This window comes from Dermochelys coriacea, chromosome 3 (genome assembly GCF_009764565.3).
Source record: "Dermochelys coriacea isolate rDerCor1 chromosome 3, rDerCor1.pri.v4, whole genome shotgun sequence".
In the NCBI taxonomy this organism is placed as follows: Eukaryota; Metazoa; Chordata; order Testudines; family Dermochelyidae; genus Dermochelys; species Dermochelys coriacea.
This window is the reverse complement of record NC_050070.1, coordinates 151,998-177,204: the sequence shown is the minus strand read 5'-3', so window position 1 is coordinate 177,204 and position 25,207 is coordinate 151,998. Positions and strand designations below refer to the sequence as shown.

General features: G+C 43.7%; 1 protein-coding gene across 8 annotated transcripts in view; it reads left to right on the top strand.

The window, feature by feature from the left end:
* Nucleotides 1–1,372: 1,372 nt before the first annotated feature.
* The window catches only part of GPN1 (GPN-loop GTPase 1), a 131,736-nt gene continuing 107,901 nt past the window's right edge, over nucleotides 1,373–25,207 (top strand). For 7 of the 8 annotated variants that reach the window (XR_006279605.1, XM_038394972.2, XM_038394973.2 and 4 more), the window contains exons 1-5: nucleotides 1,772–1,928; nucleotides 2,041–2,134; nucleotides 4,802–4,841; nucleotides 10,873–10,939; nucleotides 24,041–24,078. Coding sequence is in view for 7 of the 8 variants with exons in the window: in XM_038394972.2 (XP_038250900.1) it covers nucleotides 1,833–1,928; nucleotides 2,041–2,134; nucleotides 4,802–4,841; nucleotides 10,873–10,939; nucleotides 24,041–24,078 (335 nt within the window). In the remaining variant the exon portion in view is untranslated. Of the gene's footprint in view, nucleotides 1,929–2,040; nucleotides 2,135–4,801; nucleotides 4,842–10,872; nucleotides 10,940–24,040; nucleotides 24,079–25,207 lie in introns of all 8 variants that reach the window. The other variant, XM_038394983.2, reaches the window with a different exon arrangement.

Genomic DNA, 25,207 nt, shown 5'->3' with positions numbered 1-25,207 from the left:
TAGGCTGGGTTAAAACAAATGGAAGTACTTCTTTACACAACAAACAGTCAACTTGTGGAACTAATTGCCAGGAGATGTTGTGAAGCGCAAAACTATAAGTGAGTTTTAAAAAAAAAATAGATAAGTTATAGAGGATAGGTTCAACAGTGGCTACTAGCCAAGATGGTCAAGGATGTAATCCATGCTCTGGGTGTCTCTAAACGTCTGACTGCTAGAAGCAGGGACTGGATGATAGGGGTGGATCACTCAATACATTGCCCTGTTCTGTTCACTCCCTCTGAAGCATCTGGCACTGGGCATGGGCATCCTCTGAAGACAGGATACTGGTCTAGATCGACCATCAGTCTGACCCCGTATGGCCGTTCTTATGTAGATGATCACAATGATCCCTTTTGGTCTTAGAATCTTTGAATGAATGTATCCTTCTCTCCCCTTTCTGCATTGACTCCTCTCCTCCTCTGATCTTTCATGGAATTCCTCCTTCCCTTTCCTCTCACGTCTGCTTTCTTCCCCTTCCCCAATCTCACCTTCCTGTCTTCTCTCTTTTCACAAAAAGAAAAGGAATACCCGTGGCACCTTAGAGACTAACAAATTTATTAGAGCATAAGCTTTCGTGAGCTACAGCTCACTTCATCGGATGCATTTGGTGGAAAAAGCAGAGGAGAGATTTATATACACACACACACACACACACACAGAGAACATGAAACAATGGGTTTATCATACACACTGTAAGGAGAGTGATCACTTGAGATAAGCCATCACCAGCAGCAGGGGGGGGAAAGGAGGAAAACCTTTCATGGTGACAAGCAAGGTAGGCTAATTCCAGCAGTTAACAAGAATATCAGAGGAACATGGGGGGTGGGGTGGGAGGGAGAAATACCATGGGGAAATAGTTTTACTTTGTGTAATGACTCATCCATTCCCAGTCTCTATTCAAGCCTAAGTTAATTGTATGCAGTTTGCAAATTAATTCCAATTTGGCAGTCTCTCGTTGGAGTCTGTTTTTGAAGCTTTTTTGTTGAAGTATAGCCACTCTTAGGTCTGTGATCGAGTGACCAGAGAGATTGAAGTGTTCTCCAACTGGTTTTTGAATGTTATAATTCTTGACGTCTGATTTGTGTCCATTCATTCTTTTACGTAGAGACTGTCCAGTTTGGCCAATGTACATGGCAGAGGGGCATTGCTGGCACATGATGGCATATATCACATTGGTAGATGCGCAGGTGAACGAGCCTCTGATAGTGTGGCTGATGTGATTAGGCCCTATGATGGTATCCCCTGAATAGATATGTGGACAGAGTTGGCAACGGGCTTTGTTGCAAGGACTAACACGGCTGCTACTCTGAAACCTCTCTTTTCACAGGTAGCAATCACTCGTGGCCAATAAAACCACCAGACACCCTTGCATTCAAGGCCCCATCTGCTCAGGCATCTGCTGGATGGGTTACCCCACAACTGTATTCTCGTTGTTGCCCCAAACACACGAAGCACTCATCGTGCGGCGCGCCCACGCGGCACACGTTAACCGTCCCTCACGAAGGGCGTCCGGGCCCCTTCATCCCACCGCAGGCTGTTGCGCTGGGAGGCGACAGGCGGTTTTGTGGGCCCGCGTGGCCGTGCCGAGAGGCTCTCGGGAGAAAGGCTGGGGCGCTGGGCACGGCAGGGGTGGGAGAGGGAGCGATGCCGCGCTGCGGGACAGCGGGGAGCCCTTGTCAACAGGCAGAGCCCGGGAGCGAGTCTCTCTCTCCCTCCCTAAGCCCGCCCCGCCCCCGCTTTACACGCCGCGTCCGCCCGGAAGCGGAAACGGAAACGGAAACGGCGTTAGCAAGATGGCGGAGGCGGCGGCCGGCTCCGAGTCTTGCGCCCCGTCGGTGTGCGTGCTGGTGCTGGGCATGGCGGGCTCTGGGAAAACCACCCTGGTGCAGGTGATGAGCTTAGAGCCGGGGGAGGGGCCCCGGGCTGGGGGGCAGGAGTCTGCGGGGGGAGGGAAGAGAGGTCTCCTCCGTTCCTTTGATTTCTCCCTCGTCTCCTCCTCAGAGGCTCACTGCCCATTTGCACAGCCAGAATTCCCCGCCCTACGTCATCAACCTGGACCCTGCTGTGCGCGAGCTTCCTTTTGCAGCCAACATCGGTGAGTAGCTCGCGCTGCGCGCTCTGGCTCGTGGGGCAGATGGCTTCTATCAATCTCTGTTGATGCCCTTTCATGCAACCATGTTATAGGAAGTGCTGAGTCAGAGCTAATAATTGGTGGTTTAATATACAGACTCCTCTGACTACTGAGCCTATTTGTTCATCCCAGTCACGTTTCTAAGGCAAGTCTAACACCTCCCAGTTCATAATGTCACATGGAGTTGAGGGTTGAGCAGAATGAGCTCTTTCTCTTTTTCCCTTACCCATTAAAGATTTATCTAGTAGCGCTGTCTCTGTGCCTGGTCCTGATTGAGAGGGCTCTGGGTTGTAGGCAGGTTGTGATGAATATTGGGTTTTGCTAGTTTCCCTTCAAAATCGTAGTTACAAAACTTACTAGATGTGCAATTCACTGTATTCTCAATACGTTTGTAGTTTTTGTATATCTTTGTTCAGAAATGGGAAGTTGGATGCTGTGAGATAGTTGGCTAGGTGGGTTGTATCTCATGTTGGAAGAGTCTGAATGCTAATGTGGGGGTTTATTTAGGGTAGACTAATGTGGTATAACGGGAGAAAAGGGTTTATTTATTTTTTGCATTGCACTAGCAACTAAAGGCTTGAGTTAGGATTGAAGCCCCATTGTTCTGGGCATGGTACAGATGCTCAGGTAAACAGCCCCAGATTTGGAAAGTTTGCTGTCTAATTTGGAAGAAGCTGTAACAAACAATGGAGAGAATGAGGAATGAAAGACAAGAGTAGTAGTAATATGAGGAGGTTCAGAAGCATTTGGAAGATTTTTTTATTTATAAATAAAAGAGATCGACAGTTGCCACTTAGTTTAGCCATTTTCAATTTGTGACTTCCTTTGTGCATCACAGAAGGAGTCTTGAGGGAGGAAGCCGAAGGACAAGACTAATAGCCTTTCAGAATAGTTTAGAGAGAGCATTTTATTTTTAAGGGATGGTGTGCAAGGAAGTGCAAAGAAATTGCAGAAGGGGACAAATGAGTGAACAAGATTTTCAACTTTGAAACTGGAAAAGTAAAAAATATAAACTGCCTATCAAGAAGCACTTGATGAGGGGAGGTTATTTCAATTTGGTATGCCCTTCAATTGTGATATTCAGGTTGGACTAAGCAGAGCATTGGAGGATACTTTAATCTCAGGATGCCCCCTACAGTGTAAGGGAGTGAAGCTTTCAGACTTCCTTTTCTGGTTTGGGTAAGGGAATGCTACATAACAGCTCTGTCTTCTGTTTCAGTCTGTTTTAATCACTGGGAACAGCCGTGTTCTAGTTTGGGCATATGGACTACATGTTATTTCCGTAGCACTCAAAACTGGGCAGGCACCTTCCAGATATATTGATGTTGCTGGCCTGAAGAATTTAAAATCTAAATAGATTTAAGTGAACCAAAAAACCCACATAAGTTATGAAAGAAAAAAAATCAAAAGTTTAGGTGGGTGGGAGAAGGATGCCCAGGGTTCCAGTGAAAGCAAGTGGCTGCTTAGATAGATGTGTCTTGACCGATTGTGTTGTATCATATTTACTTATTTAAAAAGTAAATTTTTGGGTGGCTCTTGAGGTTTAATTTTTACTTTCTGAACAGCACGTAAACTCTTTGACACAAAATATTATTGAGACTAATAGGTTAGGATTCATTCAAAAAAGAATTACATCTATATGAATAATTTGCACATTCAAAATCACACTAGGACTAAAAAGGGATGGAAACTTTCCTACTTCAGGGCATAAAACAACCACCAGCTGCCTGAGGTTAGGAAGAAACTTCCCCCTGTGCATATTCCATAACTGTCAACTATGGGGTGTCATGCACCTTTCTGCAAAGTATCTGGTATTGACTACAGGCAGATGTGGGTGGACTGGACTAAAATAAACTACCGGTCTGATCCATCCTGTTAATTCCTATATTTCTGTGAAATGGGAAAGGGATGATATTGTGGTAACAAAAGAATGTGAACTGGAGAGTACAGAGAGGTGGATGGTGGGTGGCTGAAAAATGAAGAGAGAGGTTAGAAAACGAGTGAGAAACATAGTGGGCAATGGGAGGGAGTGTTAATAGTGAAGGGTTTGTAGTGCTAGATGAGGGGTGGGTTTAGAGGATTACAAGCAAACAGTGTTGTAGAGAACTATAAATTATTGCTTTACAGCAGCAGTTCTCAAACTCTGGGCTTTGCCCCTCACTCCCGTGGGGGTGGAACTTGGTTGGGCTCAAGCTTCAGTTCCTCCTCCTGGGGTTGTGCAGTAGTTTTTGTTGTCAGAAGGGAGTCACGGTGAATGAAGTTTGAGAATCCCACTTTACTGCCGTCAAGAGTGTTGGATTCCTCACTGTTCAGATAAATGCACATGTTCTGTTTACCATCGTATCTGGATCTAGCCCTGCTGAAAGCAAATCTAATCCAAACGGTGATTGTCAAACATGTAAACTATTTGGAGGTCTCATGTATCAATATGATGTTTTACAAGTATGGTGGGGGTGGCTAGTGTCAATGAAGCATTAAAGTTCTCTGTGAAACTAGTCCCACATGTACTGGCTTCCTTCATTGAGGTAGGGAGGGGAGGGGGAATGCTTACACCTGGGGAGCTGTCTTTCCCCGCTCATCACATTATAATAATTTATTCAGTTGTTACTTTATCATTTTATTCTTTTCTAGATATCAGAGACACAGTGAAGTACAAAGAAGTCATGAAACAGTATCCTTTTTCTTTGCTTAAGATCAACTCTGCATACTCAACTCCTACAGATAGACTACCATCTCTGTACACTGGGGAAAACAGAGAGGATTGGTCTGGGGTTGCTCATGGGTAAAATGTAGTCGGAGACAGTGAGAATTTAAGACAGGATACTGGTTGGGCTGGGTAGGTTGGAAAATGAGGACTTTGGTTTGCTTGTTGGCTGCTCCTGGGATGTGAAGTTAGAATGAAAATGTGTAATAAGGCCAGTATGCCACTTAGATCATTTGTTTCCTTCCTGTAGTAATGTCCGCCCCAGCCCTACTGTTGTAGTGTTTGGGGAATGAAGATTTGCACTTTGTGCCAGTGATTTTATGCCCAGACAGTTCTCTGCCCTCTCAAAAGCAACAGGGATAGGAGCAGGTATTTGCTTCTTTGGTCATGCCAGCCTGCAAACCCAATTCTGTGTGTCTAAGGGAAAAAAAAACAACCCCCCCCCCCCAATACCCTCCTACTTCTCCATAACGAGGGAGATTAAAGGATCAATTTTTGCAGGATTTAAGCAGTGGGTTTTTAAAAGAAATTTCTATCCCTTATAATTTAGAAGAATAACCTTCCATATTGTTTACCGAACATAAGCTGAAACACTGCTATCTTCTTGAATGTTTAGGCCACGGTTTTAGAGTCTCTTGCAGTACAGTGATTTTTTTTCAAGCAGCAGCAGAGTGAAATTAACATGAGTGGAGCTATTTGCTGGGAAGGAGGAATTAAAACTAGAGTATGGAGGGGAGAGAGTGCCCCTGCAGCACCACGGTGGCCTGATCTGAAGAGGTAAAACAGCTGCTTCTTTCCAGAAAAAGGAATGGAAAGTGTGGAGAGGGCTTCAAATTTCTCTCCCACTGGTCAATAGTTGATGTAAAAGACGGAGTCCCTGTGCAGGGTCCAGAGCTGGCACCCTGGTAAGAATACTAAAGTCTGGCTTTCATAAACGAAAATGAAGCAAGGCTTTTGATGTGGATTATTTAACATTTGTACGTAGTGCATGTGTGGATAATGAGTACTTGAGGTTAGACTCCTAGCTATTGATTAGGTGTGACTAGAAGTTTTGGTGGGGTATTTGGTTAGTGATTAAGATTTAATTTCAAAAAGGGGGACTACACAAAAATGAAGAAATTAGTGAAACAGAAATTAAAAGGTACGGTGCTAAAAGTGAAATCCCTGCAAGCTGCATGGAAACATTTTAAGGACACCATAATAGAGGCTCAATTTAAATGTGTACTCCAAATTAAAAAATGTAGTAAAAGAGAATAAAAAAAGTGCCACCATGACTAAACAACAAAGTAAAAGAAGCAGTGAAAGACAAAAAGGCATCCTTTAAAAAGTGGAAGTTAAATCCTAGTGAGGAAAATAGAAAGCACCATAAATTCTGGCAAATGAAATGTAAAAATATAATTAGGAAGACCAAAAAAGAATTTGAAGCTAGACAAAGACTCAAAAAGTAATAGCAAAATTTTACTTTTAGCAGGAAGCCTGCTAAAAAACATGGGGCCATTGGACAATCGAGAGGCTAAAGGAGCACACAAGGAAGATAAGGCTATTGTGGAGAAACTAAATGAATTCTTTGCATCTGTCTTCACAGCTGAGGATTTGTGGGAGATTCCCAAAGCTGAGCCATTCTTTTTAGATGACAAATCTGAGGAAGTGTCCCAGATTGAGGTCTCATTAGAGGACGTTTTGGAACAAATTGGTAAACTAAACAGTAATAAATCACCAGGATGAGATGGTATTCACCAAATGTGAAATTGCAGAACTACTAATTGTAGTTTGTAACCTATCATTTAAATCATCTTCTGTACCAAATTACTGGCAATAGCAAAGGCTGCGAGTCTGTCACGCATTCCATGACTGATGCAGCAGCTGGTGCTGGCTCAGGGGCTGACCCTGGGCCAGCAGCAGCATTCTGGGTGTGTCGGAGGGGACTCAGGGCTAGAAGCAGGGGGTTGGAGGCTGCGGGGGGACAGGACCCTTACCTTGGGGTTGGGCTCCCCGGCTCCCACTGGCATGGCCCCCCTGCAGCTCCTAGATGGTGGAAGAATCTCTGTGCTGTCCGCATCTGCAGGCTCCGCCCCTGCAGCACCCATTGGCTGCGGTTCCCAGCCAATGGGATCTGCCACAGCTGGTGCTTTTTGAGGGAATAGTGGAGCTCCTGCCTTGCTCCCTCTGCTGCCTAGAGCTGCAGGGATGCGGAGCCAGATAGGAAGCCCCTGCCAGTCCATTCCCCCAGCACCAATGGTGGTTCTGGGCCGTCCGGCCCGGTCCCTCCCCACCCTCCCCAAACACCTGTGGCTCTCTTCCGCCCCCGCCACAATGGGCAAACTGGTTGAAACTATAGTGAAGAACAAAATTGTCAGACATAGATGAAAATTTTTGTTGGGGAAGAGTCAACGTGGTTTTTGTAAAAGGAAATCATGCCATGCCAATCTATTAGAATTCTTTGAGGGTGTCAACGAGTATGTGGACAAGAGAGATCCAGTGGCTATAGTGTACTTAGATATTTAGAAAGCCTTTGACAAGGTCCTTCACTAAAGGCTCTTAAGCAAAGTAAGATGTCATGGGATAAGAGGGAGGTCCTCTCATGGATTAGTAACTGATTTAAAAGATATGAAACAAAAGGTAGGAATGAATTATCAGTTTTCCCAGTGGAGAGGGGTAAATAATGGTGTCCCCCAGGGGTCTGTACTGGGATCAGTCCTATTCAAAATATTAATAAAATGATCTGGAAAAAGGGGTAAATAGTGAGGTGGCAAAATTTGCAGATGATGCAAAATTACTCAGGATAGTTAAGTCCCAAGCAGATGGCAAAGAGCTACAAAAGGTTTTCACAAAACTGGGTGACCAGGCAACAAAATGGCAGATGAAATTCAGGATTGATAAATGCAAAGTAATGCACTTTGGAAAACATAATCCCAACTATACGTATAAAATGAGGGGTTCTAAATTAGATGGTACCACTCAAGAAGGAGATCTTGGAGTTGTGGATAGTTCTCTGAAAACATCCTCTCAATGTGCAGCGGCAGTCAAAAAAGCTAACAGAATGTTGGGAATCGTTAAGAAAGGGATAGACAGAAAATATCATATTGCCTCTATATAAATCCATGGTACACCCACATCTTGAATATTGTGGGCAGATGTGGTCACCCCATCTCATAAAAGATATATTGGAAAAGGTTCAGAAAAGGGCAAAAACAGTTATTAGGGGTATGGAACGAATTCCATATGAGGAGAGAGTAATAAAAATGGGACTTTTCATCTTGGAAAAGAGATGAGTAAGGGGGGATATGATAGATGTCTATAAAATCATGAGTGTTTTGGAGAAAGTAAATGAGGAAGTGTTACTTGCTTCTCATAACACAAGAACTTGAGTCACCAAATGAAATTAATAGGCCATAGGTTTAAAACAAACAAAAGGAAGTATTTTTTCACACAACACACAGTCAACCTGTGGAACTCCTTGCCAGAGGATGTAGGCCAAGGCTATAACAGAGAACTAGATAAATTCATGGAGAATAGGTCCATTAATGGCTATTAGCCAGGATAGGCAGGGATGGTGTCCCTTTGCCAAAAGCTGGAAATATGCAACGGGATGGATCACTTAGTGATTCCCTGTTCTGTTCATTCCCTCTGGGGCACCTGGCATTGGCCACTGTGGGAAGACAGGATACTGGGCTAGATGGACCTTTGGTCTGACCCAGTATAGCCGTTCTTATATTATGTTCTTCAGATGGAAATTGAGATTTAAGTGCAAGGAAAGGGTTATAGCTGTCTCTGCAGCATCCAACATTGACCACTGTTGGAGACAACACCTGACTTGATGGGCTTTTTATTATTTGCCTGATCTTTTATTATGGATATTTGATCTCTGGGAAGAATGGTGTTATGAAATAGTGTAGGTATTGATGAGTTAAAGGGTTAGTGTTTGTAGCATACAGTATAGTGGACTGCCAGGTCTGCTATAGTTAACTTTTATAATAGCTTTCAGTTTGAAGTTTCAGAGTAGCAGCCGTGTTAGTCTGTATTCGCAAAAAGAAAAGGAGTACTTGTGGCACCTTAGAGACTAACAAATTTATTAGAGCATAAGCTTTCGTGAGCTACAGCTCACTTCATCGGATGCACTCTCAAGTGCTCTAAAATCTGCACAATTACTTGAATAGCCTTGAACATTTTTGTGCCTCATGGGGGCGTGGGACGGGGTTAGTGATCCAGATTTTTGGTCATTTCACAAAGTGGTTCCTCACCTACAGCTTCCCTCCCACCCAAAAAGACCAAAAACAGATTTTAGGGTTCATGAATTCCGCAATTGTATTTTTGCATACAGATAAGGATCAAACTAGGGCTGAGATCATAACACCAGGGTCTCAGTCACTCAGGCGTTACCTCCGCCAAGTGCATGATACCCCTAGCCTTTTGGGGGACCAAAAAAATCATAGCATTTAGCTCTCATTGTAGGCATGTGCCTAATGCTCATGAACTAAATGGATTATGCTGAACATACGTGGACTGAAGAGCAAAAGGGGTTTGAAGCAAGGATAATTTCACTGCACCTCAAAAGAATAAGCAGTAGTCTTTGATCCCAGCCCACTCAGCCAGTGTCAATTTGAGTTCAGTCTAGGCCAGAAAACTCAAAAAGATCTGAAGACATTTTGCTAAAATCTAATTCTTTCAGGGTTTTTTTTTTTTCATTGTGGGGGGGAAATGTAATCAAAGTATATTTGAATGAAAAAAAGACCTATGGATGCTTGCTGGGAGAAGGAATGGGGGAAAGGTTTGGGGGTGATTATGGGGAAGGGCATAAATGGGGATGGATGAAATGGGAAGAATTGAGGGGCTCAGGAGAGGGTGGGGAGGTGGCCCACTTGGAAGAAACCTGGGGAAGAATGAGACAGAAGTTCCTGTAAGCTCCAAGGAGGAACTTTTTGCATGGTAATGGCTTCTGCAGTGTTAATTAATAGCATGGGAAGGGTAGAGTGAGCTGGAACCAAAGGGAAGGCAAAATGTTTCAGGGAATGGTTGGGAAGAGCTTGGAGAAGGAGAGAGAGACTTTGGATTTTTAATGTTTAAAATTACTGTAACAATGATGTAACAACTGTTAAGATTTTGGAACATAGACCATGTACAAGATTTCTCTGACCGACCCTGTTAGCAGCTACACACTTCAAACATTTCTAAGCATGGCCGTTATCCCTATTCCACTGTAATAAAACGGACAGAAGAGTGGTTAGGAAACTGTAACAGGGTGCAAGACCCGTCCCTCTTCCTGGGGCCTGCTTGCCCTCCCAATAAGGCTCAGAGAGGCTTCAGGGCTGTGCAACACCAGTGTCTTTATTAACTTAACTTCGTCCCACCACCAGTGTCCATCTATGTACAAGTTTTACAGGATTAATCTCCTTTACAGGCAGAGCCAGCCTTCAGCTAGGAGGCCTCCAGTTCCTTCCCTAACTGACTTCTCCCTGGCTGCCCCCTGCCCTTCTGGCTCCCTCCCAGTCTTTATTGGTTTGTCAGGCCAGCAGGTGTTGCCAATTCTCAGGCCGGCATCAGGCCTTTTCCATCAGGCTCAATCTGTTTCCCCTGATTGGAACTGACTGGGCAGGGGCTAATTAGGTGCTTTTGCACCAGCACCCTGCTACAGAAATGCAAAGCGAGTGTGTGGCCTTGTGAAGAGACCACTGGGACAATTCATTGGCCTGCTGAGTGATGTTGGGCAAGTCACTTCATTGCTCTGTGTCTCAGTTTCCCATATGAAAAATAGGGTAATGATGTCAAGTTCTTTATAATGTACTGATGAAAACACTGTCCTTTCCTATCGTTTATTTGGTTACATCACCTAGGAAATTAGATTGTAAACTCTCCAAGGCAGGGGCTTTTTTTCTTACTTGTTACTGTTAGGTGTCTGGCATATTCTTGGACTGTGTAAACAAACAGGTAGTACCGGGTTTTGGGAAAAAAGCCTAATAATATTTCTATAACTTTCTGCTTTCCTGAGCTGTGTGTGCAGATATGGTCTGGGCCCAAATGGTGGAATAGTGACTTCTCTCAATCTCTTTGCCACAAGATTTGATCAGGTACCAAGCTCTTTGTTCTTATTATATGAGGCTGTGCTGTATGTTAGTAAGAGGCAGCATGTAATTTACAATCCAGTTTGACACTCCTCCACATGTGGAATTGCAGAGGGCATAGTTTCACTGAGAAGAGAAGTTAGAAGCTGCAGTAAAAAGTAATTGTTTTGAGGCAGAGTAAGTGCAGTCTGCTGCATTGAACCACAAATTTAGTAAACTGAGTAATATTAAATTGAGTTTGATCCAGGGATTTGCTGCTGTGAGAGTAAAATGTCTCAGAGATACAGACTGGAAGGGTGCAAACAACTGGCACCTCTGCCTGCTCCACTTGGCAAATAGAAAGCAGCAATACTGCAGCGATGTGTTTCTCCCTAACTTTTGATGACCCAGTTTAAAGTGGGCGGGAAAAACGTTATGGAGAGATAATAGTTGTGTTTGCAGCCATGTCCCCTGATTGTTGTTGTTGTTAATCATGTTTATTATAGTAGTGCCAAAGTACCAACCAAGAATGGAGCTCATGATGCTAGGCACTGTACAAACATAGAGTAACAGACAGTCTAAGCCCTGTATTCTCTTATCTTGGAACTTTGATTGGGAAATGTATTTTTGTGCGTGTTTCCTTAAATTATTTTTTTGGATGTTTGAAGGCAATTCACCTAACCATTTTTAAGTTTGCTTAAAAATTCTGCCATTTTCAAAATTTTCCTTGAAGTGTCTTTGAATCCTGTAGCTAAAACAATGTGAAGTTTTAATGTTTACAGTAATACAGTTAAACCATATTAATATCTGGAACATAGTTTAGTAACAAGATAGTTGCCATATGAAGCTTGCATGGTTTGACAAGTACATCATAAATCCTATGCAGAGTAAGAAAAACAGAGGAGAAATGAGAACATTGCAGTTTGTATGTTATACCAATAAAATAAAAACCAGCAGGATCTTATTAAAGGGGAAAAGGCAAAACGCCACATTTATTGTTAATACAGAAAGAATCATAGTAAGCAGTTAGTTATAGCTATAACATTCCATTCAATTTCATATTTATTCACACATTCATTCTCACACACACAGGTTCTGCAAGGTTGTTATCATAGTTACCAGCCTTAGAGTAGCTCATGCCAAGCCACTGGCCTGGTGGCCTGGGCATGAGGAGGGAGCAGGGCCTTGTCAGATGCACATCTGATGCTCCTGGAAGTTGGTTTGAAATCAGACCCCAAAGTTCTCACTTTCTAGAGTCCATTTTTATAGGAATTTCTTCCTATGCCAGTCTGTGGGAATTGCTTCATCATGCTGTTGCTGAATCAATCAGCAGATGGTACATTCCTGACCGCTCCATGCTGCCAGATGTTATATTGTTCTTTGGTTCTCCCATTCTTGAGGCTGTTGGGTGGATTCCAGTCTTCCCTCTGGGGGTCCTCTGGTTATTTCCACTTGATGCCTTCTTCAGCCGATGGACACTGGATTCTTAGGCTGGCACCTCTCTGATCATTCAGTTATTATCCACACCAAGCATCCATCCGTATACATCCTCTATCTCTATTTTAATCACAATTGTTAACAAAGTGAGACGAATACAAAGAAAGGGCGGGGAGTCTCTGGGTGCTGTTTCTGTTGTTACAGAGTACTGCTTTGAGTCCCTCTTTGTGTGAGTAGTTGTTACAAAGAATTGCTTTGAGAACAGACTCTATCTTAGAATGTACTAACACAATTAGCAGCTTGCAAGTTTCACACATAGAGGGAGAGAAACAATACCAAAAACCAAGAAACCTCTTAATTAGTAATACCCTGGAATTTAAACTATGGGGAGTCAAACTCATTTGTGATTTTAATACAGAATTTCTTTAATATGATCCAACATATAAACTCTACAAAGCAATATGAAGCAGAGGAAAATTGGGGAAACTGCAGCTCATTAGCAAAAGTCAACATGGTTTCCTGAAGGGAAATCATGTTTTACTAATCTGTTAGAGTTCTTTGAAGGGGTCAACAAACGTGGACAAGGGGGATCCAGTGGACAGAGTGTACTTAGATTTCCAGAAAGCCTTTGACAAAGTCCGTCACCAAAGGCTCTTACGTAAATTAAGTTGTCATGGGATAAGAGAGAAGATCCTTTCATGGATTGAGAACTGGTTAAAAGACAGGGAACAAAGGGTAGGAATAAATGGTAAATTTTCATAATGGAGAGGGGTAACTAGTGGTGTTCCCCAAGGGTCAGTCCTAGGACCAATTCTATTCAACCTATTCATAAATGATCTGGAGAAAGGGGTAAACAGCAAGGTGGCAAAGTTTGCAGATGATACTAAACTGCTCAAGATAAGACCAAAACAGACTGTGAAGAACTTCAAAAAGATCTCATAAAACTAAGTGATTGGGGAACAAAATGGCAAATGAAATTTAATGTGGATAAATGTAAAGTAATGCACATTGGAAAAAATAACCCCAACTATACATACAATATGATGGGGGCTAATTTAGCTACAACTAATCAGGAAAAAGATCTTGGGGTCATCGTGGATAGTTCTCCAGTGTGCAAAGGTAGTCAAAAAAGCAAATGGGATGTTAGGAATAATTTTAAAAGGGATAGAGAATAAGCCAGATAATATCTTATTGCCCTTATATAAATCCATGGTACACCCACATCTTGACTACTGTGTACAGATGTGGTCTCCTTATATCAAAAAAGATGTGCTGGTATTAGAAAAGGTTCAGAGAAGAGCAACTAAAATGATTAGGAGTTTGGAATGGGTCCCATATGAGGAGAGATTAAAGAGGCTAGGACTTTTCAGTTTGGAAAAGAGGAGACTAAGGGGGGATATAATAGAGATCTATAAAATCATGAGTGGTGTGGAGAAAGCGAATAAGGAAAAGTTATTTCCTTTTCCCATAATATAAGAACTAGAGGCCAGCAAATGAAATTAATGGGCAGCAGGTTTAAAACAAAAGGAAGTTCTTCACACGGCACACAGTCAACCTGTGGAACTCCTTGCCTGAGGAGGTTGTGAAGGCTAGGACTATAACAGGGTTTAAAAGAGAACTAGATAAATTCATGGAGGTTAAGTCCATTAATGGGTATTAGCCAGGATGGGTAAGGAATGGTGTCCGTAGCCTCTGTTTGTCAGAGGGTGGAGATGGATGGCAGGAGAGAGATCACTTGATCATTACCTGTTAGGTTCACTCCCTCTCGGGCACCTGGTGTTGGTCACTGTCGGTAGACAGGATACTGGGCTGGATGGATCTTTGGTCTGACCCAGTATGGCCGTTCTTATTAGCTTCCGTAGGGCTATGTGATCTAGCAAGAGCCAGGATATGGTGGCACTCCTAAGCCTTGAATTTTTTATTTTATTTTATTTATAAAAAAAACCTCCAACAAAATACTACCTTTAAGTTAAAGATATTTAAGATGTTGCTATATCACAACGAACTTCGTTAAGATGAAGTTAAGTTTGCAGGCAAATATCAGTGGTTTGAGTTTATTAGCTTTCCGGAATGTTGGATACATTTTAACTCTAACATGCAGAAACCCAGAATATTCAGAGTTAAGACTAAAGATACAAGAAACCCAGACTTTTAAAAATTTGGAGGTTCCATGGTAAAGTAGCCAGTATGCCTCATCTCTACTCCCATAGAGATGCCAGCTTCTCATTGTGTGTAGAGTATAGAAAATGCCCACCACAGAACATCAATTGTGTAATTTTCATACGTATTTGTCTTTGATATTATGTGTTCTGCTTTGACACCATTCTGATTTCTGTCCTTTTCATGTATGTGCTCTGATTTCTGGACATCTGACGCTTGTATATGGAGACTTGCTAGCTCTATCTAATGACACTTGAAAACTGGCTTCCATCTGGAATCACAGGGCCTGATCTAGTGAAATGCTGAGGACCTTCTGTCAGGGTTCCTTCCCCACTCTGAACTCTAGAGTACAGATGTGGGGACCTGCATGAAAACCTCCTAAGCTTACTTTTACCAGCTTAGGTTAAAACTTCCCCAAGATACAAACTATTTTACCTTTTGCCCTTGGACTTTTGCTGCCACCACTAAAAGTCTAAAACAGGAATCTACATTCCATTCAGCACAGTTTATTTCCTCAGCCATTTAAAGAAATCATAATCTAACACACATCTAGCTAGATTACTTACTAAGTTCTAAGACTCCATTCCTGTTCTGTCCCTGGCAAAAGCATCACACAGACAGAGAGTGAGGCTTTGTTTCTCCCTCCCCCAAGCTTTTGAAAGCATCTTCTCTCCTCATTGGTCATTGTGGTCAGGTGCCAGCAAGGTTATGCTTTTGCCCTTGGATTTATCACTGCCGCCGCTAACGTCTAACAGGGATATAATTTGGAAAGAGCCCATTTGGAAACGTCTTTTCCCCAAAAATCCTCCCAAATCTTACACCCCTCTTCCTGGGGAAGGTTTGATAAAAATCCTCACCAATTTGCATAGGTGACCACAGACCCAAACCCTTGGATCTTAAGAACAATGAAAAAGCATTGAGACTCTTAAAAGAAGAATTTTAATAGAAGAAAAAGTAAAAAGAATCACCTCTGTACAAACAGGATGGTAAATACTTTACAGGGTAATCAGATTCGAATCATAGAGAATCCCTCTAGGCAAAACTTTAAGTTACAAAAAGACACAAAAACAGGAATCTACATTCCTTCAGCACAGTTTGTTTCCTCAGCCATCTAAAGAAATCATAATCTAACACATATCTAGCTAGATTACTTACTAAGTTCTAATTGACTGTATTTTCCACCGAATGCATCCGATGAAGTGAGCTGTAGCTCACGAAAGCTTATGCTCAAATAAATTTGTTAGTCTCTAAGGTGCCACAAGTACTCCTTTTCTTTTTACTAAGTTCTAAGACTCCATTCTTGTTCTGTCCCCAGCAAAAACATCACACAGAGAGAAAGTGAGGCTTTGTTTCTCCCTCCCCATAGCTTTTGAAAGTATTTTGTCTCCTCATTGGTCATTTTGGTCAGGTGCCAGAGAGGTTATCCTAGCTTCTTAACCCTTTACAGGTGAAAGGGTTTTTCCTCTGGCCAGGAGGGATTTTTAAAGGTGTTTCCCCTTCCCTTTATATTTATGACACACCTCCCAAATCACAGGTAGGGTGAAACGCTGGCTGGGATTTCTTTCTGGAGTTCTAGGGAAAAAGAGTTAATAAGCCACATGACCTCTAAATATACTACCAAGTATATAAAGACTAACAATATTTTCCACATTTCAAGGATGATTTTAACCAGTTGATTCTGGGAAACTTTCACGGGAGAGTGCATCAGCCACTTTGTTAGAAGCTCCTGTGATGTGTTGGATGTGGAAATGAAAATTTTGGAGAGCTAAACTCCACCGAATAAGTTTTTTGTTATTTCCCGTGGCGGTATGAAGCCACTGTAGCGCAGCATGGTCGGTTTGCAGGTGGAAACGCCATCCCCAAACATATGGGCGTAGCTTTTCCAGAGCATAGACAATGGCATAACATTCTTTTTCACTGACTGACCAGTTGCTTTCCCTCTCAGATAGCTTCTTGCTGAGAAACACTACAGGGTGGAATTCTTGATCTGGTCCTTTCTGCATTAAAACTGCTCCCACCCCATGCTCGGACGCATCTGTGGTTACTAGGAACGGTTTGTCAAAGTCTGGGGCCCTTACTACAGGGTCAGACATGAGTGTCGCTTTAAGCTGGTTAAAGGCCTTCTGACACTCTTCAGTCCACTGAACGGCATTTGGTTGTTTCTTTTTGGTTAGGTCTGTCAGTGGGGTGGCGATTTGGCTATATTGCGGTACAAAGCGTCTGTAATAACCAGCCAAGCCTAAGAAGGATTGAACCTGTTTCTTTGACTTGGGGACAGGCCACTTTTGGATAGCATTCACTTTGGCCTGTAGGGGGTTGATAGTTCCTTGACCCACCTGTTGTGCAAGGTAGGTCACTCTGTTTAGGCCTATTTGACACTTCTCAGCCTTAACAGTTAGTCCTGCCTCCCTTATGCACTTGAAGACTTTTTGTAGATGTTCCAGGTGTTCTGCCCAGGAATCCGAAAATATGGACACGTCGTAAAGGTAGGGGACTGCATATTCTCCTAATCCCGCTAGACAAGTCTTTGGAAGGTGGCGGGTGCATTCTGCAGCCCGAAAGGGAGTACATGAAATTCATACAGCCCGACATGGGTGGTGAAGGCTGACCTTTCCTTGGAGGATTCATCTAGCGGTCTCTGCCAGTACCCCTTGGTTAAGTCCAAGGTAGAGATGAACTGGGCCCGTCCCAGTTCTCTAATAGTTCATCTGTGCATGGCATTGGATAGTTGTCTGGGCGAGTTACAGCATTTAGCTGACGGTAGTCCATGCAAAAATGTATCTTCCCCATCTGGTTTGGGAACTAGAACCACTGGAGTTGCCTATGCACTGCTAGAGGGGCGGATTACACCCATTTGTAACATATTCTGGGTCATATGTTCTATAGCAGTTTTAGCTTGAGGAGACACCCAGTAAGGTTGGACTTTAATTGGGTGAGCATTACCTATGTCAATGGAGTGGTATGCCCATTCAGTCAGTCCTGGGGTGGCTGAGAACGTCGGCACATAGCTAGTGCACAGCTCCTGGATCTGCTATCGCTGCATATGCCCAAGGGTCATGGAGAGGTTCACCTCTTCCATGCCACCGTTACTTTTTCCTTCGTAGTAGACACCTTCAGGCCACTCAGCATCATCTCCTCCCGGGGCTGTAAACTGACAAACCTCTAATTCTGTGGAATAAAAGGGCTTTAGAGAATTAATATGATATACCTTAGGCTTTTGGTTGGAGGTGAGGAATGCTATGAGATAATTAACAGCTCCCAGGTGCTCCTGGACAGTGAGTGGCCTTTCCCACAATGCTTCCATTTTATGGGCCTGTAGCGCCTTTATGACCTGCTCTTCTACTTTGAAGGAATGCTCTCTGGCATGTTTATCATACCAGGCTTTTTGCTCTTTTTGAGCATCCTGTAGGTTTTCTTTAGCAAGGGCTAGAGAGGTTTGGAGGGTGTTTTGTAGGTTGGTTACAAAGTCCAGAATGTTAGTTCCTGGAGAAAGTGTAAATCCCTCCCATTGCTGCTTCGCCAACTGTAACGGCCCCTTAACCTCATGGCCATATACAAATTCAAATGGTGAAAACCCTAAACTGGGATGTGTTACAGCTCTGTAGGCAAAGAGCAACTGCTGCAACACTAGGTCCCAATCATTGGAGTGCTCATTTACGAATTTACATATCATGGCCCCCAAAGTTCCATTAAACTTCTCCACCATGCCATTTGTTTGATGTTGGTAAGGAGTGGCAACCAAGTGATTTACCCCATGAGCTTCCCAAAGGCTTTCCATAGTTCCTGCCAGGAAATTAGTTCCTGCATCTGTGAGGATGTTGGAGGGCCAACCTACCCTGGCAAAAAATGTCTGCTAGTGCCTGGCACACACTTTTAGCCCTGGTGTTGCTTAGAGCTACTGCTTCCGGCCATCGGATGGCAAAATCCATGAAAGTCAGTATGTACTGCTTTCCTCTGGGTGTCTTTTTTGGAAAAGGACCCAGAATATCCACAGCTATTCATTGAAATGGAACTGCAATGATGGGGAGTGGCTGGAGAGGGGCTTTGATCTGGTCTTGGGGTTTTCCCACTTTTTGGCATACCTCACAAGACCGGACATAGGTACAAACATCCTTGCCCATTCCCTCCCAGTGGAATGACCTCTCCAAATGGTCTTTGGTCCTGTTCACCCCAACATGGCCATTAGGATGATCGTGGGCTAAGCTCAAGAGCTTGACCCGGTACTTAGTTGGAACTACCAAGCATCTCTGAGGATGCCAGTCTTCCTGGTGTCCACCAGAAAGAGTTTCCTTGTATAAGAGTTCTTTCTACAACAAATCTGGATCGATGAGAAGAGCTGAGAGGCGGTGGGTTGCTCCGAGCTGCCGTCCAGGCTCTGTGGAGGCTTTCATCTGCTTTCTGTTTGGTCTGGAACTGTTCCCTTGATGCTGGAGACATCAGTTCCTCATTGGATTGTGGACCTATGCTTGGTCCCTCTGGAAGCGATGTAGGGGATGGGGCTGTTTCCGTTGACTGTGAACCGTTCTCCGCTGGTGCACTATGTTGGGGTTCAGGCTCCGGCTGAGCCTCTTGTGTAGGGTTATTGGCTGCTGCTGGTTCAGGTTTGGTGGGGCCCTCTGGTGTTGGGGTTGCAAGTACTGGGTTCAGTGCTGGCAATGGGTCTGGTGCTAGTTGTTCCGCTGATTCCGGTTCTGGCTCTGTCTGGGTCTCTGGGATTAGATCCACTACTGCTGTTGTAGACATTGGTCTGGGGTCCGGGTCCATCACCTCTGACTGGGTCCTGGTAGAAGTTTCCAGAACAGAGCTAGGTGTGACGGCTGGTTTAGCCTGGCTGCGGCTGACCATTCCCACCCTCTTGGCTCGCTTCACATGATTGGCCAAGTCTTCCCCCAACAGCATTGGGATGGGATAATCATCATAGACTGCAAAAGTCCACGTTCCTGACCAGCCCTTGTACTGGACAGGCAACTTGGCTGTAGGCAAATTGAAAGAGTTGGACTTGAAGAGTTGAATCATCACTTGGATCTCTGGGTTGATTAAATTGGGGTCCACTAAGGAAGCATGGATAGCAGACACTTGTGCTCCGGTGTCCCTCCACAAGGTGACCTTCTTCGTGCCCACACTCACAGTTTCCCTTTGGTCCGAGGGTATCTGGGAGGTATCTGGGCCTGAGGACCTCTGGTGTGATTCTGGTGCAATGAACTGTAATCTGTTGGGGTTCTTGGGACAGTTGGCCTTTACATGCCCCAGCTCGTTACATTTAAAACATCGTCCAGCTGACGGGTCACTGGGGTGAGGTGGGTTGCTGGAGAATGGGATGGCAGGACGATAGGGTGGCTGGAGGGTTCCTTGAGGGGTAGGTATGGCCTTGGGCTGCCCCAGGTAGTAGGGTGTGATCTGAGGTTGTCCCTTCTGGTATCCGCTCCAACTGCGACCAGTTTTTTTCCCTCTCTGCCACCTCCACCCATTTGGCTCCAATCTCCCCCACCTCGATTACAGTTTTGGGCTTCCCATCTAGGATGTATCTTTCTAGTTCCTCAGGAACACCCTCTCAGAACTGCTCCATTTGCATTAGGAAGGGCAAATCTTCTAGAGATTTAACACTTGCTCCTGATATCCAGGCATCCCAATGTTTCACAATGTGGTAGGCATGTCGGGTAAATGACACGTCTGGTTTCCATCTTAGGGGCTCTGAACCGCCGCCGGGAATGCTCGGGTGTTAGACCCATTCTGACTCTCACCTTGGTTTTAAACAGTTCATACTGGTTCATGTGTTCCTTAGGCATTTCAGCAGCCACCTCAGCTAAGGGTCCAATGAGCTGCAGCCTCAGCTCTACCATGTATTGGTCTGTAGAGATGCTGTACCCAAGGCAGGCCCTTTTGAAGTTTTCTAAGAAGGCCTCAGTATCATCGCCTGTGTTGTAGGTGGGGAACTTTCTGGGATGGGAAGGGGTACCTGGAGAAGGATTGCTAGGGTTTGTTGGTATATTCTGCTGAGCCTTTACCTTCTCCATCTCCAGTGCCTGCTTCCTCTCTTTTTTCTTGTCCTGCAGTTCCATCCGTCTGAGTTCTACCCATCTTTCATGTTCCTTTTGTTTTTCTTCAGCCTCAAATCTGGCTAATTCCAGCTTTTGTTGAACTGTGGAGTCTGTCATCCTAACCTCTCTGTTTTTAACTAACTTTACATCTGAGAGTTAGAAAGAAAACAAAACAAAACAACTTGGCTTGTAAAATTTTGCTGTGCTGTCCGGATACCTATGTTCTCTGATAGTGGTTGTCAGCCTACAGAGAAATCCTAAAAAACAAACAAAAAACACCCACAACCCTAACACCTTTGTCTTCAGGCAAATAGGCAGAAAACTCCTCTAGTTGCTCTTAGGTAAAAAAACAACTTTCAGGTCTGTGAAGACTTGTGAATTTCCCTGCAGGAGGAAATTCTTGCCTTTAGGTAGAGAGAACTCCAGCTCACAAAAGACAATTCCCTTTTGAGAAAAAAAAACTCTAACTGCTTTCAGTTTAAAACCTGCTTTCATAGAATCATAGAATCATAGAATATCAGGGTTGGAAGGGACCCCAGAAGGTCATCTAGTCCAACCCCCTGCTCAAAGCAGGACCAAGTCCCAGTTAAATCATCCTAGCCAGGGCTTTGTCAAGCCTGACCTTAAAAACCTCTAAGGAAGGAGATTCTACCACCTCCCTAGGTAACGTATTCCAGTGTTTCACCACCCTCTTAGTGAAAAAGTTTTTCCTAATATCCAATCTAAACCTCCCCCATTGCAACTTGAGACCATTACTCCTCGTTCTGTCATCTGCTACCATTGAGAACAGTCTAGAGCCATCCTCTTTGAAACCCCCTTTCAGGTAGTTGAAAGCAGCTATCAAATCCCCCCTCATTCTTCTCTTCTGCAGACTAAACAATCCCAGCTCCCTCAGCCTCTCCTCATAAGTCATGTGCTCTAGACCCCTAATCATTTTTGTTGCCCTTCGCTGTACTCTTTCCAATTTATCCACATCCTTCTTGTAGTGTGGGGCCCAAAACTGGACACAGTACTCCAGATGAGGCCTCACCAGTGTCGAATAGAGGGGAACGATCACGTCCCTCGATCTGCTCGCTATGCCCCTACTTATACATCCCAAAATGCCATTGGCCTTCTTGGCAACAAGGGCACACTGCTGACTCATATCCAGCTTCTCGTCCACTGTCACCCCTAGGTCCTTTTCCGCAGAACTGCTGCCGAGCCATTCGGTCCCTAGTCTGTAGCGGTGCATTGGATTCTTCCATCCTAAGTGCAGGACCCTGCACTTATCCTTATTGAACCTCATTAGATTTCTTTTGGCCCAATCTTCCAATTTGTCTAGGTCCTTCTGTATCCTATCCCTCCCCTCCAGCGTATCTACCACTCCTCCCAGTTTAGTATCATCCGCAAATTTGCTGAGAGTGCAATCCACACCATCCTCCAGATCATTTATGAAGATATTGAACAAAACGGGCCCCAGGACCGACCCCTGGGGCACTCCACTTGACACCGGCTGCCAACTAGACATGGAGCCATTGATCACTACCCGTTGAGCCCGACAATCTAGCCAGCTTTCTACCCACCTTATAGTGCATTCATCCAGCCCATACTTCCTTAACTTGCTGACAAGAATGCTGTGGGAGACCGTGTCAAAAGCTTTGCTAAAGTCAAGAAACAATACATCCACTGCTTTCCCTTCATCCACAGAACCAGTAATCTCATCATAAAAGGCGATTAGATTAGTCAGGCATGACCTTCCCTTGGTGAATCCATGCTGACTGTTCCTGATCACTTTCCTCTCCTCTAAGTGCTTCAGGATTGATTCTTTGAGGACCTGCTCCATGATTTTTCCAGGGACTGAGGTGAGGCTGACCGGCCTGTAGTTCCCAGGATCCTCCTTCTTCCCTTTTTTAAAGATGGGCACTACATTAGCCTTTTTCCAGTCATCCGGGACTTCCCCCGTTCGCCACGAGTTTTCAAAGATAATGGCCAAGGGCTCTGCAATCACAGCCGCCAATTCCCTCAGCACTCTCGGATGCAATTCGAGCAGCCCAAAGGAAAAAAAATATTTCCTTTTCAAATCTGTGCTTCTGGTTCAAAAAATCTCAAATTGATCTCAAAATGATTTCAAGTTAATCCTGCCACTCTGCCGCCATGTCAGGGTTCCTTCCCCACTCTGAACTCTAGGGTACAGATGTGGGGACCTGCATGAAAACCTCCTAAACTTACTTTTACCAGCTTAGGTTAGAACTTCCCCAAGGTACAAACTATTTTACCTTTTGCCCTTGGACTTTTGCTGCTACCACTAAAAGTCTAACAGGGATATAATTTGGAAAGAGCCCGTTTGGAAACATCTTTCCCCCAAAAATCCTCCCAAATCTTACACCCCCCTTCCTGGGGAAGGTTTGATAAAAATCCTCACCAATTTGCATAGGTGACCACAGACCTAAACCCTTGGATCTTAAGAACAATGAAAAAGCATTGAGACTCTTAAAAGAAGAATTTTAATAGAAGAAAAAGTAAAAAGAATCACCTCTGTAAAATCAGGATGGTAAATACCTTACAGGGTAATTAGATTCAAAACATAGAGAATCCCTCTAGGCAAAACCTTAAGTTACAAAAAGACACAAAAACAGGAATCTACATTCCATTCAGCACAGTTTATTTCCTCAGCCATTTAAATAAATCATAATCTAACACACATCTAGCTAGATTACTTACTAAGTTCTAAGACTCCATTCCTGTTCTGTCCCTGGCAAAAGCATCACACAGACAGAGAGTGAGGCTTTTTCTCTCTCCCCCGAGCTTTTGAAAGCATCTTCTCTCCTCCTTGGTCATTTTGGTCAGGTGCCAGCAAGGTTATCCTAGCTTCTTAACCCTTTACGGGTGAAAGGGTTTTTCCTCTGGCCAGGAGGGATTTTAAAGGTGTTTACCCTTCCCTTTATATTTATAAAAAGAAAAGGAGTACTTGTGGCACCTTAGAGACTAACAAATTTATTAGAGCATAAGCTTTCATGAGCTACAGCTCACTTCATCGGATGCCGTGAGCTGTAGCTCACGAAAGCTTATGCTCTAATAAATTTGTTAGTCTCTAAGGTGCCACAAGTACTCCTTTTCTTTTTGCGAATACAGACTAACACGGCTGCTACTCTGAAACCTTTATATTTGTGACACCTTCAATGAGGCATTGAACCAAACCACATCACACAAGATAAGACTCTTAATGAAGAGTGGGAAATGATTGCCTTCCTCGTACAATTTCTCTAAGTATATGGGCAGAGTTAAAGTTGATTTTAGTATATGCAATCATTGAGTACTTATCCACTTTCTCTTAGCAGTTAATTTCTATATTTTTTAAATGCTTGGGTTTTTAACTTTAGCATTCCTTGGTGTACATATAGTCAAAACAACTTAATTTGAAGTTAAAGCTTATCTTTGAATAAAGAGCATAGTCTTTGCTTTGTACTGGATCTAAATAAAAAGCCTATTATTTATTCCTTTTCTTTCCAATCAGGTGATGAAGTTTATTGAAAAGCGACAGAACACATCTCAGTGAGTAAATTCCAAAAGAATTTGGGGGAGGGATAGCTCAGTGGTTCAAGCATTGGCCTGCTAAACCTAGGGTTGTGAGTTCAATCCTTGAGGGGGGCCATTTAGGGATCTGGGGCAAAAATTGGGGATTGGCCCTGCTTTGAGCAGGGGTTGAACTAGATGATCTCCTGAGGTCCCTTCCAATCCTGATATTTTATGATTCTATTCTGAAATCCCTCTAGGAAAGCCACTTGAAAGAGTTCCAGTATAGGGTCTTTACTTGAGCAAAGCTGTCTGAAATTACCAGTCTTGTGCTGTGAAAGATTTGTATATATCCAGGTGTAGGAACTGTCTGCTACTTAGGTGTGTCGTGCTTGAGAAAAGAGCTACAGTTTGAAACAGAACCACAAGCTTCCAGTAACCAGAGCAGAATAATTTGGAGACTCGTTCTCCTGGTCTTGCACTTCTCTTGTGCTTTCCCAGTACAAGACTGGTAGTTTTATCTTTTTTTCTTCTGTAAGGTCCATGGGATGGGGGCGGGGGAGGGGAGAGTTCATTGCCACCTGCTTGTTGGTTTTCCCTTAGCCTCAATATTGATGATATCTAAACAAGACTTGGAATTTGATGGATAATTAAATTAATGTCCTCTGTGATATAGTCCAAATGCTAACAGTTTGAAGTTGTTAGAGAAGGGGTCTGTTGATTGCAAAGCTCCCTTAATATAATTCATATAAGCGCCATTGTTCTACGTGATGTGTAAACACGGAGAATCAGTTTTTGTTCTAAAGAGTTTACAGTCTAAGTACCTGTTATGTTGATGCTTTTGACTTTATCATTTAAATGTAATCTGCAGAGAACAGTAATGACCTTTTGCTGGCACCTTCAGTGCAGGAGATTTTCAGGTCCTTTCCTAAGGGTATGTCTACACTGGCAAGTTTCTTGTGCCGCAAGTTACATCACTTTTATTAAAACGCTGGAATTAAACCGCTGTTGCGTGTCCATGCTGTGCACCTTGTGATGCTGGAGCGCATTCAACTTAGCAGTTCTTGCAATGGCAAAGACAGCAGTGCATTGTGGTAGCTATCCCACTGTGCAACTGGCCGCAGGGTGCTTGGGAAGGGTTTGCAATGCCTTATGGGGCAGGCACAGC